Genomic DNA, 12268 nt, shown 5'->3' with positions numbered 1-12268 from the left:
GCATCACAATATCTTGATCGTACAACGTTCCCCATTACACGTCCACATCTACGCTGTGCGGTGCTAGGCGGTACTATGCAATGTCTGGTCTCCTTCAATCCAGCGTCCGACGCCCGAGCAACATCGTAATCTCTCGCCTCTCCTCCAGCCATGACGGAAAGCTCACCTCCCCCGTCTTCGACTCTCGGATCTCGATGAGGTAGTTGGCGAACACAATCAATGTCCCGTATCGGTAGCTGCAGGCATCCGCCACCGTCACCCGCGCAGGTCAGCAATCAGCCGGTCCAGAATCAGCCAAGACGCCTCACAGGTAGTTCACGCCAATGTCCATCAGCTTGCGTTGCTTCGCGCTTCCCTTCTCGCTCGCCTGCATCTTGAGTTTGTAGCTGAGCACATCCCCATACTTCAGACATGTGACCATATGCTCTTGTCTCCAGCACGTACTCGTATATCGCTTTGCGCAGGTTCTGTACGTCTTGCATCTGGTCGATCGCCCGGTCCGTAAGGCGCTTCGCCAGCTTGCCGTGAGACATCACGCTGACGAGCTGTAAGATGACCTTATACTCCCCTGTAACACGATCAGCCCTCGCCGCTCGGCTCTGTGGCCTGTCATCCCATCGAGCGACCGAATCACGCACCTTGCAAGTACGCCTCCTCCTCGGACGGGCCGTCGATCGAGTCGTACTGGTCTAGCGAGTGCGCGTTCCGCTCCTCGTCCTCCTGGTAGCTCATCTCCGCCTCGTGCTTCCAGTTCATCGTCGTCGCGATCAGGCACGCCGTCACCATCCCGCTCGTCGTCCTCCCGCGGCCCATCTGGCAGTTGAAGACGAAATCGACTGCGCGCCCGCTCTGGAGCCCTGAGCGCACGCGCGTCAGCATCTGCGACAGTGCCCCGGGGAGTGGTGCCTGTTCGTCCGTCTGCGCCTCCCAGTCAGATGGGCCGAAATTCTATAGGAACGGGCACTCACCACAGCCACACGGGCGTAATCAACCTGTAGCATTGCGGCAGTATCAGTACGCCAGCCTCTGCATGTGACCCGAAGTAAGGGCTCCTGACCTTGTACCCTTCTTCGACCATCAAGTTGTAGACGTCGCGAGGCGTCATGATGTCCTTCTCCTCCACCTGCTCCCAGATGGGGATGATTGAGAACACCCCAGGACGTTCCTCAACCTCATCGTGCAGGAGGATGCGGCCTGAGCCCGCGCGGACCTCTCGAATGACATCACGTTTGAAATTCTCCTCCATCGACTCCACGACGGCCGTGGTGACTCCGGTGGCCCTGGTAATGCCCATTAAGCGAATCGAAATTCGAGAAATCTAACATACTTACTCGACATTTTCCAATGGCTTGTCTGTTAAGCGGAGGACATGGGGGCGACCAGCAACGTAAATGACCGGTTCCTGTGAAACAAATCGGTTGGAAGGAAGTCCTAAATTTGATTTCGTAGCGGCCCTACTTCTCGCAAGGAGGTCCAGTACACCATGTGGTCCCCATCTGGATGGGCGTTCACCCTTTGAAGAGCTCGGCGCAGGCTGTAATGTGCTGTAAATTCCAAACAAGATAACTTCAGTGGGTGGTACTCACCCGTCTACAGTTGGCATCCCACTGTTAAATGACGTGTCAAGGAATTCATTCAACGTGGGATTCTTTCGCACGCGGCCACATACCTCCCGCACACCCATTTGTTGTCGGTACCCGTGATGAAGTCCAGGTGGTCGAAGCTGTCTGCCGTAGGGGACTGAAGAGGAGTCGCGACAAGCCGGAGCGCCAGCGGCACCCGTCGGAAATTTGGTGCACCCTCGATACGCCTATTCGCATCCACCGTCAGAACGTGCTCTAGGCCTCATGAGGTTGGACGAACGCACTCTGGAAGGCTCATTTTCTGCAAGTTTGAGAAGAAGTCGCTCTTGAGGATCGTCGACGCCGACAGGATGCTCCCCGACCGGTTCGCGACAATGCTGCGCACTTCGTCCGGCAATGGCACGCCCCCCGCAACGTCCATCCGCTCGAGCGGCTTGAGTGTGCTCAGGTTCTCCGTGAGGAGCTCCTTCTCGAACGTCTTGATCACTGCCTCGGCCTCCCGTCAGCCTCCCACTCAACCGGTTAGTATGAGAGAAAGCAAAATGAGTGCGCACCCGGCCGGTTTTTGACGAACGACTCGAACGACTCGTGGGTTTGCATCGTGTCCGGCTCGGTGCTCTGCAGGTACGCCTGGAAGATGATGAGCTCGAAGTACCGCCGGAGGTTCTGCAGGCCGCGGTGCGAGTACAGCCGGCGCTGCCGCTCGTCGGCCTCCTGCTCCGCGCGCGTGCGCGCCTCCTCGATCGCGTCGCGCAGGTTAAGCACCTCCGCGCACTGGTCGATCGCGTCGTCGACCGCCTGTTTCACCATCGGGCCCTTGCGAATCACGCGCAGGAGGTCTGTGCGCCCAGAAAGACGGCGCGATATGCAAATCGGCGGTCAGCAGCGGGTAGAAGGTGAAACGGTATGCGAGCGTACTGTTGATGATCTGGTACGAGTGCCGCGTGGCACGATGCGGGGTAAAGTCAGCGATAGTGGCGATAGACGTGGCGGTCATTGTGCGCTGCAGCGGGCCAGGCGTGGTCGGGTCTCGGAGTGTCGTGGCGTTCGCAAGCCATTGCTGAATGAGTAAGAGGATGACCTGTCAAAGGTTCGCAGATTTAGCTTGATCTACAAAGACAGCGAGACCGGGCACAGCTTAGTGTCAATGACTGAAGCACTGACCGATGTCAATGTGCTCCGGCCACGGCCGAGCTGACAATTTATGACAACCGGAGCACCACTGGCATTGCTCCGAATCATCACTTCGATGAGCTCGCTCAGATCGGTGAAATCTGGAGGACGCTCGGCGGTAATAGGAATACGAGCGTATCCGAGCTCGAGGTGCTCGGCAGCGTGCCTGCGGTCAGCCATCACATCCTTGAGGACCATGATGTTGTTACTGTCAACTTCCTCCCATATCGGAACGACAGACCCGTCGGGTGTCTCTGTATGCAGAAGCAACCTGTTGGACAGACGATTGTCAATGTCATGTTACAAGAAAAAGTGGTTGGCATACCTGCCACCGAAAGTCTGAACTTCATTGACAACATCATCACGGAGACGCTCTTCTAGCACTTCCAGACGAGATGAAGAGATCCCTCCGTAGTCTGCGCGTCGGAAATACGATCAGTCCGGCCATCCGCAGGTGGATTGTGGGAATGCACTTACCCTTCATGTTTCGCAGCGAGAAACGCTCCCTGCGCAGACAGTATGGGGCGCCATTCACGTATACAATCGGCTCCTCGCGTAACGTAATCCACATGATCCGAGTAGCTTCGGGGTGATTGGCATGCACCCTCCGCACAACCTCGTCAATGGCCTCCAGGGTTGGCTGGCCAAGTGCATAGATGCTGGTCCCGGGTATGTTGCGGAAATTGATGGCTCCGCGCACGCCGTCTGAAACGTGAGATTGGCGACTGAACCATTGGTCGGACTTGAGTAGGGTCCTGGACGCGTGGACTATGTCAGCTCAGTCGAATGATCAATTTGAGGGGTCACCTACCCTTCTCTGAGGATAATTCCGCTCCGATTCTGAAAGAAACCCATGAACCTCGGCTTCAACCGTGTACAAATAACTTGTATTCACCCTCACGACATGATCGGAGTACTCGTCTCCAAGGATCTGACCACCTGCAATAGCGACGTTGTTTTCCTGACCGGGCAAGAGAGCACGGCGGTCGCCGCCCGTTCTTGAAAGCGTCGAGAGGTCGTTGATAGGCGTGAAAACGCTAAGCTTGGAGCCGTGTGCTCGCCGGAGGAATGATACTTGGCTTAATTAAGGAGTCAAAAACGTGACAAAGCTTGTGAGTGGAGTTTTACTGACTTCCAGATCTCGGTCCTCGCCTTCAACCAATCTGCAAAGCTTTGGCCGAAGTCGTCTTGCATCTCGACGTAGTTGGCAAAGGCGATCATGAAGAAGCTGGAGGAAGCAAATGAGCCAATGACACACATATCGGGGACTTACACACGTACTACTTCTCAAGCGATTTAACGGCTCTGCTGAGGAAGTTCTCCCGCTCAGTGTCATCCACGTTGGTAGTGAGCGAATAACGAATCCGGTTCAAAAAGATATCCTCGCGAAGGTTGACGACGTGATCACCTGACGGTTTGTTGGTAACAACATAGGTCAGAAAAATGACGCTACGCACAGACGTCGATAATGCTATCGACGAGCTTCTTTGCCTTGGTGCCGTGCTCGAGGACTCCGAGCAGACTCAGAATGATGCCGTAGTTACCCATGTGTGCCTTCTGTAAGCTGTCCAAGAGTGAGGGCTGAGTGAGGAGCAGCTCGATAGCTCCTTGAGAGTTCTTCCCGTCAAGTTCTATGATGAAAGAGTCAGAAATCTTCAGCATCACCTCAATTCTGTCACAGCCCTTACGTTGCTGAAGGATGTGGGTAATGCGGAGGAGAGAGCGGTTCATGTCTTGCTGAGCATTGGCTTGTTCAAGAGCTTGCAATATCTTAGCGTTTGTGGGCGGTGACATCCCCGAAGGCTAGACTCTACAATCGGTGCAAGGCCATCGGTGAGACGAGGTCAAAACGTACTGTATTTATCCCAGATACTGGCCTCGATGAACTTCGTGGGGCGTATGGATCTTCCAGTCCGCGATCAATGAATTGCTTCCTGCGTACTATGCAGGCAGCTACCATGGCGAAGGTAGTACGGACCGCGCCCATACCACAGTTGAAAACCAGAGCGGTCTCAAGAGGGTCGGCCTGCTTGATAACACGAAGGTAGGCGTCCAGATAGTTGTTCTGCGAAGAGTTTAGCCAAAGTTATAATACGTCGGATGAACAAAGTGCTTGCCTCGATCTGACGCTCGGGAGAGATGGGAATTCTGTAGCATGGTTCCACTATGAGATGGGTTTCATGGAAACCACATCACCACGACATACCGATGGTACTGCAAATCATGTGTTGAGTGTATGCGTGTCACAAGGAGCGAATAGACATACCTCGACGTTCCAGCCCTCTTTCTTCATGTACTCCATGAGCTCGCGCTGTGTTCGAACATTGTTCTGGTCAACGGCAGTCCATGTCGGGAGGATGGCACCCTCGCCAGTGTCCGAAGCTGCATAACCTGTCAACTAGCGACGAATGTGCGCGACGAGACGCTCTCACCGACTTCGTTGTGCGTGAGCACAAGTCCGCCGAATCTGCTTACCGTTCTGATCAGCGTCCCTTCGAAGGAGCGAGACAAGACTTACTTGGCAGATTCCGCGAGAATGTCATTTTTCAGTCGCCTTTCGATGTCTTCTAGGTTTTCAGCGCGGTCCGACAATCTTAGCGATTGTCGCGGTTCTGACGCGTCGCGAAGGACAAACGGCCGTCCTGATATGTACACTGAGGCGGGTCAGGATGAGCACACGACCTTCGAACGCGTCAGTGACTTGACGCTGTGTCGACGCACCTATGGGCTCTTCACGAGTGCAGAACCACACAACGTGCGTTGGATTGGGGAGGTTCGGTCGACAGCGCAGCACCGACAGGATCGCACGCAGGCCCTGCGTGCGCGGCTGCGCGACACCATAGACGTTCAAACTGCCTTGCCTCGGTGCGCGGAAGTTGGGGGCGCCGTGCACGTTGATATCAAGATCCAGGGCGCGGCCTGTCCCCCGCACGTGCGCTCAGCACGCACTCCGCACACGAGCACTTCGATGAAAGCACACCTGAGGGATAGTGGTCCGTCTTGAGGATCACTCCGCGCGAGAGCACGCTGCCCTGGCGCGTCTTCACGATAGAGGGGCCCGACCGCTGCAGTTGCGGCATGATGTCGAGCGTGGGCGAGGGTGCGGGCGGGTCCACGAGGTCTGCGCCCTCGTTCCCGGGCACCGAGCTACTTAGCAGCCTTCGGCGCAGATCATCGTCGCCGACCGTAGGGCGACGCAGCGCGGCCGTGTGGGCCTCGGGAGCACTGTGCGGCGGGGCTGAAATGGGGCGGACGTTCATCGCCATGCGGGGGGATCGACGAGCAGCACGGACGAACAGGGCGACGAGTGGGCGAGAGGAGGGGGTAAAGGGAGAGCAAGAGAAGCGACGGCTTGCATGCTGGAAAGAGCGGCGCCGATTGTATGGCCCAGATGAGTGGTCCGGAGCGCGGGCGACGCGCACTGCGTCACCGCGCGTCCAATCGCGCGGCGCGTGTCCTACGCGTGTCTCTCGCGCGTCATGATCGGATTCTGCGTACGCTTCACTGTACTGGCAGGCCGGGCTCTCACCCATGCGCACGTTGCGCGTCGGGTCGAAGGGATGGAGATGCGTGCGTCAAGATGCAGAGATTCAGTCACAGTGATAGAAATACAGCTGAGGTGGACTACTGCTACGTCGCGTCTGCTGGAGTCTGTCCATAATGCAAGCCCATGGATACATACAGAGAACCCGTCGCAGAAAAGTGTCATGGAAAAGCTCATGCCCAGCTGTCGATGAGCGAGTCGCGCATCTCCCCGATGACCGCGGCGGAGTTTTGGCCCTGAAGCTCTGAAGGTTCGGGGCGTCAATCTCGGGGGATTTGGCTGAGGGACGTAAAGATACGCACTGAACGCAGCCTCGATGACGCTAATCTCTGTCGCCGTCGTATCCAAACCCGTAAACGCACACCAATCATTCACCACGAGGCCCGCGCCCAGCACGTCGGATCCGCGGTTGACGGTTCCAGCCTGTACGGGACGGTCACGTTATCAGCAGAGGCGTCACGGGAAGAAGTCTGAGGCAGCGTACCACGAGCGGAACTTGAAGAAGGGAACTCAGTTCATCTTGATCTTGTATGCTCGTCTTTGGATGGACGATACCGCCCTGATTCGAGATCACGGCGTAGCTTCCGACGAGCACATTGTCGGCGATCGTTTGTCGGAAAACCTCAACCTTGAGGACATCGGCGATGATCTCTTCCGTCTCCCGGTCGATATCGGGGTGGACGAGAGCAACGTAGTCATTGCACGCAATGACGTTGCCGAGTGCCGATAGCCTCTCCTCTACGCGCTGGATCGCGACGGCGTCAGGGAGTGAGTTCCGGAGGTGCTGAAGCTCCTGGTCGGTGGTGGTGGACGGCACTAGCAGCCCGTGGCGGTTTCCTAAGGGGAAAGTGAGGATGAAGGGGCAACGACAACGAAGCAAAGGCTGGAGACGCACCCGCTGTTAGTCGCCCGATAATCCGCGTGCCCCCGATACTCGTGTGCACGATCGGAACGACATCTCCAAGTTCGCTCTCGAACGCGGAATAGAAGTTTGTGCTGCCCTGAATCGCACAGAGGCAGTAGGTGTTTGTAAGCTTGGAGAAGACTCCGATATCGCTGCTGTTTTCGAACTGGATGCCTGCGATCCGAAGTTTTTAGGTGAGCGGTGGCTGATGAGCGCTCCGAAGACAAGACGCACGGGTCGCCATGGTAGGTGGGGGATTTCTTCGTGAACGGTCTTGAGAAAGGGTGTGGAGGCGGGGAGGTGAAGAGGGGGAGGTGAAGGGAGTGGCAGACGAGTGGTGAGAGGGTGGCTTACCTTGAGCGAAAAGTGAGCAACGGTTATATCTCTCCGGCCCGCGCGGGAGAGAGTGATTTGGCGCTAGAACAAGTCAACCTCGGACCCGCGAGGGAGTGCCACCAGCGAGCCCTTCCTCTTCCATCCCCGGCTCCGACGCAACACTCACTGCCCTTGACTCTCCGGCCGCCGTGCTGCTTCCTGGATACGAAAATTGCGACGACGCTGCGCTGACTCGATATGAGATTGCTCCGACACCACAGGCTCCCCGGTGCATTCCTTCCACACGGACGTGTGGCACCGAGGACGACCGCAACATACTGGCGGATGCAATCTACGAGTGCGACATTAGGGCACACAGAATTGTCTTCTGTTTCTGCAGGGGCAGCCACGGTGCTTGAAAAGCAGCTGGTGGAACGAATAAAGGTATGTTGTTCGTCATGTCATTTCCTCACGTACCCATCCTCCCTCCATTTGAACCCCGGTTTCATCGGATAAATGGAGTGCTCGTATCGCATAACGTCTGTAACCACCTCCCATCATGCATCATGGACTATATTCGCTCGCCCGTTCACGTTTTTTGAACCTGGGCGACACTATTCTACCATCTGTATGCATGTCCACTTCGCGCAATGCCATACTTTATCATATTCCTTGAGTTTGAGTGGGATGGCTTCATCGTTATCACGTCAAGGTGTACTAAAAGGTGGTTGAGACGACAGGTCCCATAACCTTCGCCGACTACATGCACACGTGCCTCTCACACCCGCAACTTGGGTACTACATGAACCCTGCACATCACGTCATTGGTTCAAAGGGGGACTTCATCACTAGTCCCGAAATCAGTCAAGTATTTGGCGAAGCGAGCTGAATTCCTTCACTGAGGGCAACATATCACTGATCATGGGACAGCTCCTGGCAGTATGGCTATTGTCGCAATGGTTGACTTCGGGAATGTCAAGAGAAGTCCGACTCGTGGAACTCGGTCCTGGTCGCGGAACGCTCATGCACGATGTACTACGAGTGAGTAGTTACCCCTTGCTACGAAATCGCATGTCCTAACGGTCGCACTTGTAGGTATTCTCACAATTCCCGCAGGCACGGAATGCAGTCAAAGACGTCCACCTTGTTGAGACGAGTCGGGCGATGCGCACCAAGCAAGAGTCGAAACTGACCAATATCACTCAGAAAAACGGATGGCGGCTGCATTGGCATGACGAGCTAATCGAGATCAAGCCCGATGCCAATAAATTCACACTTCTAGTCGCGCACGAGTTTTTCGACGCCCTCCCCTTTCGTTTGTTCCAGGTAAGTGGCCGGCTTATTGAGGTATATAAGCACTCACGCTCTATGTAACAGAAAAGCGAGCGTGATTGGCGCGAGGTGCTCATCGATGTAGGCCCTGACCCCTCGGAGCCCGTCATTTTGAGACCAGGTGACAACACCAGCAAGCCCACGTTGGATTTCTCTCCATTGACTCAGCAACCGCGGTTACGCCAAGTCGTATCGCATCCATTGCTCGAAGCTTCTGTATTGTGCAACTCTTCGACACGCTTTCCCAAATTACCGATTGGGTCGCGGATAGAAGTTTCACCTGCGTCTTTCAGCGTCGCACGTAGAATCGGAGAGCTCCTGCACGTAAACGGTCTTAATAGCGCTTGGGACAGTACTGCTGGAAGTGCACTCATCGTCGACTACGGCGATGACAAGGTTTACGGGAATTCCTTCCGTGTGAGTGGTTCGCGCGTTCACTGCCTCTTACTTTCTCCGTGCTTCCGCCGTGTCCTCGATTGCACCCCGTGTCTTCTGTTCCCCCAGTGAGGTCGGCTAGACTTTATCTCTTGCACACCAGGGGGACCATTTGTCAAGAGAGCTGTTAAACTTTGAGAAGGATTCTTCCAACAACATGTTCAATAGAAATATGGACTCCACGGCTTGTCGTTGCTGGATTGTGACACGTCATGATCAGCTAACTGACTTAACCTTGACGTTCTCGGGGCTTGTAGGCATTCAGAAATCATAAGCTCGCCGACGTCTTCCATCGCCCGGGTGAATGCGACTTGACCGTTAACGTCGACTTTGCGTATCTCAGAGAGGCCACCGAAGATCTCGGTACGTCTCTACCTTTTTTCCTCTCGGACGACCCGGTCCAGCATGGTGGCCTCCGTCATCTGACACACATCGACTTCTCCGGGACCCTTTGCCCACCCCTCCCTATCTTCGCGCGTCACGCATACTGAACTCCAACGTTCTTCTCCGTCCAGTGTCATCGCACGGCCCAATCACGCAATCGGCTTTCCTCGAGCGCATGGGTATCAAGCAGCGCGTCGCCGCCCTCGCGGCATCCACGCAAGACGACAAACGCCGGAACGACATCGAGAATGCCGCGAAGCGGCTCGTCGACCCGACGGGCATGGGCACCCAGTACAAGGTCATGGCTCTCACCGGGAAGCCGCTCGGGCGCATGGACGACGCAGAGCGGTGGCCGTTCCTCGACCTCGACCCCCCTGCGGCCTCGTCTGCGGCGGCGGCGGCGGCAAGCCAACCGCGCGGCGGAGGCGCAAGTGCGGCGACGGTGCGGCTGTAGAGCACGCTTGTCTTAGCTACATTGGTCGGCCCACCCGGCGTGCCCCCACTGCGCAATCTGACCTCGTCTCCGCTCTCTTGGTCCCACCTGCCCCCGTCCGCCCGCCCTCCGGCTCGCGGGCGAAGCACAGACGGAGCCGAGTCTTCGCAGGTCGTCGGGCCACTCACGCCCGCCCGGTATACCGTGGTCGGCCTCAAACCCTGCAAGGGTGATTGGTCGCAATCGAGAGGGCCCGAGTCGAATTCCATCTACGTGAACGCCGTGGCCAGGCGCGAAGCCCACCTCCTCCCCTGAAGGCTGAGCACCGAGCGGCGAGCGCAGCGCACACGAGCGCACGCTGGCGCTGCGCGTGCAGCCGCACGGCAATCGCACTGTGGGTCCGCGCCACAGGGCTGCGGGGTAGTGTGGGACGGAGCGCCCTTTACGCTTGCCCCTCGCCTTCTGGCCCGAGTGGGCCCAGGGTCTCTAAGCTTCTGGCCGCGCCGCTCGGACGAGCGGCCGTCTTCGTCTCCCGGGCGTCGTGGGCCGCTCGCAGTCGGATATCGCGCGCCGCACCCCTGGGCCCGTGGCGCCGGTGCATGCTCAAGTCCGGCCCAGGGCGTAGGCCCTCGTGGGGCCACCACAAAACACCGCACCAAATGTGGCGAGCCGCCTAACACTAGCGCGGCACCGGGCACCTATAAAGAACGCGTGGAGGCCCGCTCGAGATTAGCCTTCCGCTACCCTTCTTTGACCGACAGTTTCCAGCGCAATGGGGCTCCAGCAGGTCCAGAACGGCAACACAAGCATGAACTTGAAGACGATCCTCGTCATCGGTGCCACGGGTGCGCAGGGAATGGCCGTCGTCGACAAACTGCTTGCGCCGTGCGAGGACGGTCGACCGTCGCCGTACGCAGTGAGGGCGTTCACGCGAGACACCGGGAGCAAGCGTGCCAAGGAACTCGCTCAGCGCGGGGTTCAGTGCGTTGAAGGCGAGTGACTGAATATCTTGTTTCTGGGACTATCAGGTGTCTGATTCCGACCACGTTTGATATAGGGTCTTTCGACAATTTACCAAGCGTCGAGTGCGCGCTGCGAGACGTCTACGGCATGTGGGTCAACACGGACGGCTTCACGGTGGGCGAGGAGAAGGAGACCTGGGCCGGCATCCGCATATTTGAGCTGGCTAGGAAGGCGAAGTGCGTCAAGCATTATGTCTGGAGCAACCTAGATTATGCCTACCGGGTGAGCCTCACTGTTTTTGCTACCTATCCTGCCGGTGACCTCACCTCCCTCCCAGGCGGGAAATTACGACGAACAATACCGCTGCCAGCACTACGACGGAAAGGCACGGGTTGCGGACTGGATGCGCTCACAGCCCTCGGGCACGACACCAGACGACATGGCATGGAGCATAGTGACCTCGGGGCCCTACATGGACATGCTCTTCAACGTACGTCCAACCTCCCACTTCTCCTATTTTCTCCCGATCCTGACACACCGTCCGCCGCCGTCCAGCTCATGTTCGGCCCCCTCAAGACCCGCGCAGACGGCACCGCCGTCTTCGCCACGCCGATCGGGTGTGGGCACGTCCCGATGATCGCGCTCGCCGACCTCGCCTTCTTCGCGCGGCACACCTTCGACCACCGGGAGTCGACGTCCGGGCGCGAACTCCAGGTCGCGAGTGACGTCGTCGGCTGGGACGCGCTCGCCGCAACGTTCACGCGGGTAACCGGCCGGCGCGCCGAGGTCGTGCACCAGACCGTGGACGAGTGGTTCGCGAACTTCGAGGGCGTCGACGACCCGCTCGCCAACGAGCGCGGGAGCGACGGGGCAAACGGAGTCGAACTCGGAGACATGGCGGCGACGACGACGACGACGACGTGGGCGGAGAACTTCCGCGGCTGGTGGGCTCTCTGGCGGGACGACGTGATCACGCGGGACATGGGGTGGGTGCGGCGGGTGCACCCGCGCGCGCTCACGCTCGAGGCGTGGATGCGGGCGAACGCGTACGACGGCGGGCTGAGGCGGGCGCTGCTCAAGAACTCGGAGGACGGGAAGACGATTCGGCCGAAGTGGGACGTGATCGAGAAGCTGTAGGGCCATTAATATTACACTGTACATGCTGTGGCAGTCGCCGCCGGTCGTCCGCATCGGCGTGTTCC

General features: G+C 57.7%; 4 protein-coding genes across 4 annotated transcripts; 2 read left to right on the top strand and 2 right to left on the bottom strand.

The window, feature by feature from the left end:
- Window positions 1-94: 94 nt before the first annotated feature.
- Window positions 95-5836, bottom strand: BXZ73DRAFT_38811 (inositol hexakisphosphate-domain-containing protein; the record flags this gene model as incomplete). Its single annotated transcript, XM_048018258.1, has 29 exons — window positions 95-236; window positions 309-386; window positions 445-568; window positions 639-918; window positions 969-992; window positions 1058-1280; window positions 1332-1402; window positions 1459-1534; window positions 1587-1607; window positions 1670-1810; window positions 1868-2069; window positions 2138-2422; window positions 2502-2664; window positions 2748-3027; window positions 3082-3172; window positions 3234-3511; window positions 3568-3596; window positions 3652-3835; window positions 3889-3984; window positions 4038-4164; window positions 4214-4387; window positions 4445-4559; window positions 4612-4821; window positions 4953-4970; window positions 5023-5138; window positions 5189-5223; window positions 5275-5410; window positions 5478-5675; window positions 5737-5836. 29 exons carry the CDS (start codon window positions 5834-5836, stop codon window positions 95-97), a joined length of 4017 nt encoding a protein of 1338 aa, XP_047883029.1.
- A 637-nt stretch (window positions 5837-6473) lies between these two features.
- BXZ73DRAFT_86613 (eukaryotic translation initiation factor 6) lies at window positions 6474-7448 on the bottom strand (the record flags this gene model as incomplete). The annotated part of the gene is made up of 5 exons (XM_048024268.1): window positions 6474-6544; window positions 6603-6723; window positions 6785-7137; window positions 7196-7378; window positions 7439-7448. The coding sequence occupies 5 exons, from the start codon at window positions 7446-7448 to the stop codon at window positions 6474-6476; spliced, it is 738 nt and encodes a 245-aa protein (XP_047883028.1).
- Window positions 7449-8169: 721 nt separating this feature from the next.
- On the top strand, window positions 8170-10124 carry BXZ73DRAFT_86612 (DUF185-domain-containing protein; the record flags this gene model as incomplete). The annotated part of the gene is made up of 7 exons (XM_048024267.1): window positions 8170-8217; window positions 8244-8399; window positions 8450-8560; window positions 8615-8845; window positions 8897-9268; window positions 9544-9649; window positions 9802-10124. 7 exons carry the CDS (start codon window positions 8170-8172, stop codon window positions 10122-10124), a joined length of 1347 nt encoding a protein of 448 aa, XP_047883027.1.
- Window positions 10125-10875: 751 nt separating this feature from the next.
- Window positions 10876-12203, top strand: BXZ73DRAFT_86611 (NAD(P)-binding protein; the record flags this gene model as incomplete). The annotated part of the gene is made up of 4 exons (XM_048024266.1): window positions 10876-11095; window positions 11161-11348; window positions 11404-11556; window positions 11622-12203. The coding sequence occupies 4 exons, from the start codon at window positions 10876-10878 to the stop codon at window positions 12201-12203; spliced, it is 1143 nt and encodes a 380-aa protein (XP_047883026.1).
- Between the last annotated feature and the right edge of the window lie 65 nt (window positions 12204-12268).

The sequence above is a fragment of the Epithele typhae genome (assembly GCF_022376455.1).
Source record: "Epithele typhae strain CBS 203.58 chromosome Unknown BXZ73scaffold_2, whole genome shotgun sequence".
Lineage (NCBI taxonomy): Eukaryota > Fungi > Basidiomycota > Agaricomycetes > Polyporales > Epitheliaceae > Epithele > Epithele typhae.
The sequence above is the reverse complement of the archived record's forward strand: the minus strand, read 5'-3'. Positions and strand labels throughout refer to the sequence as shown.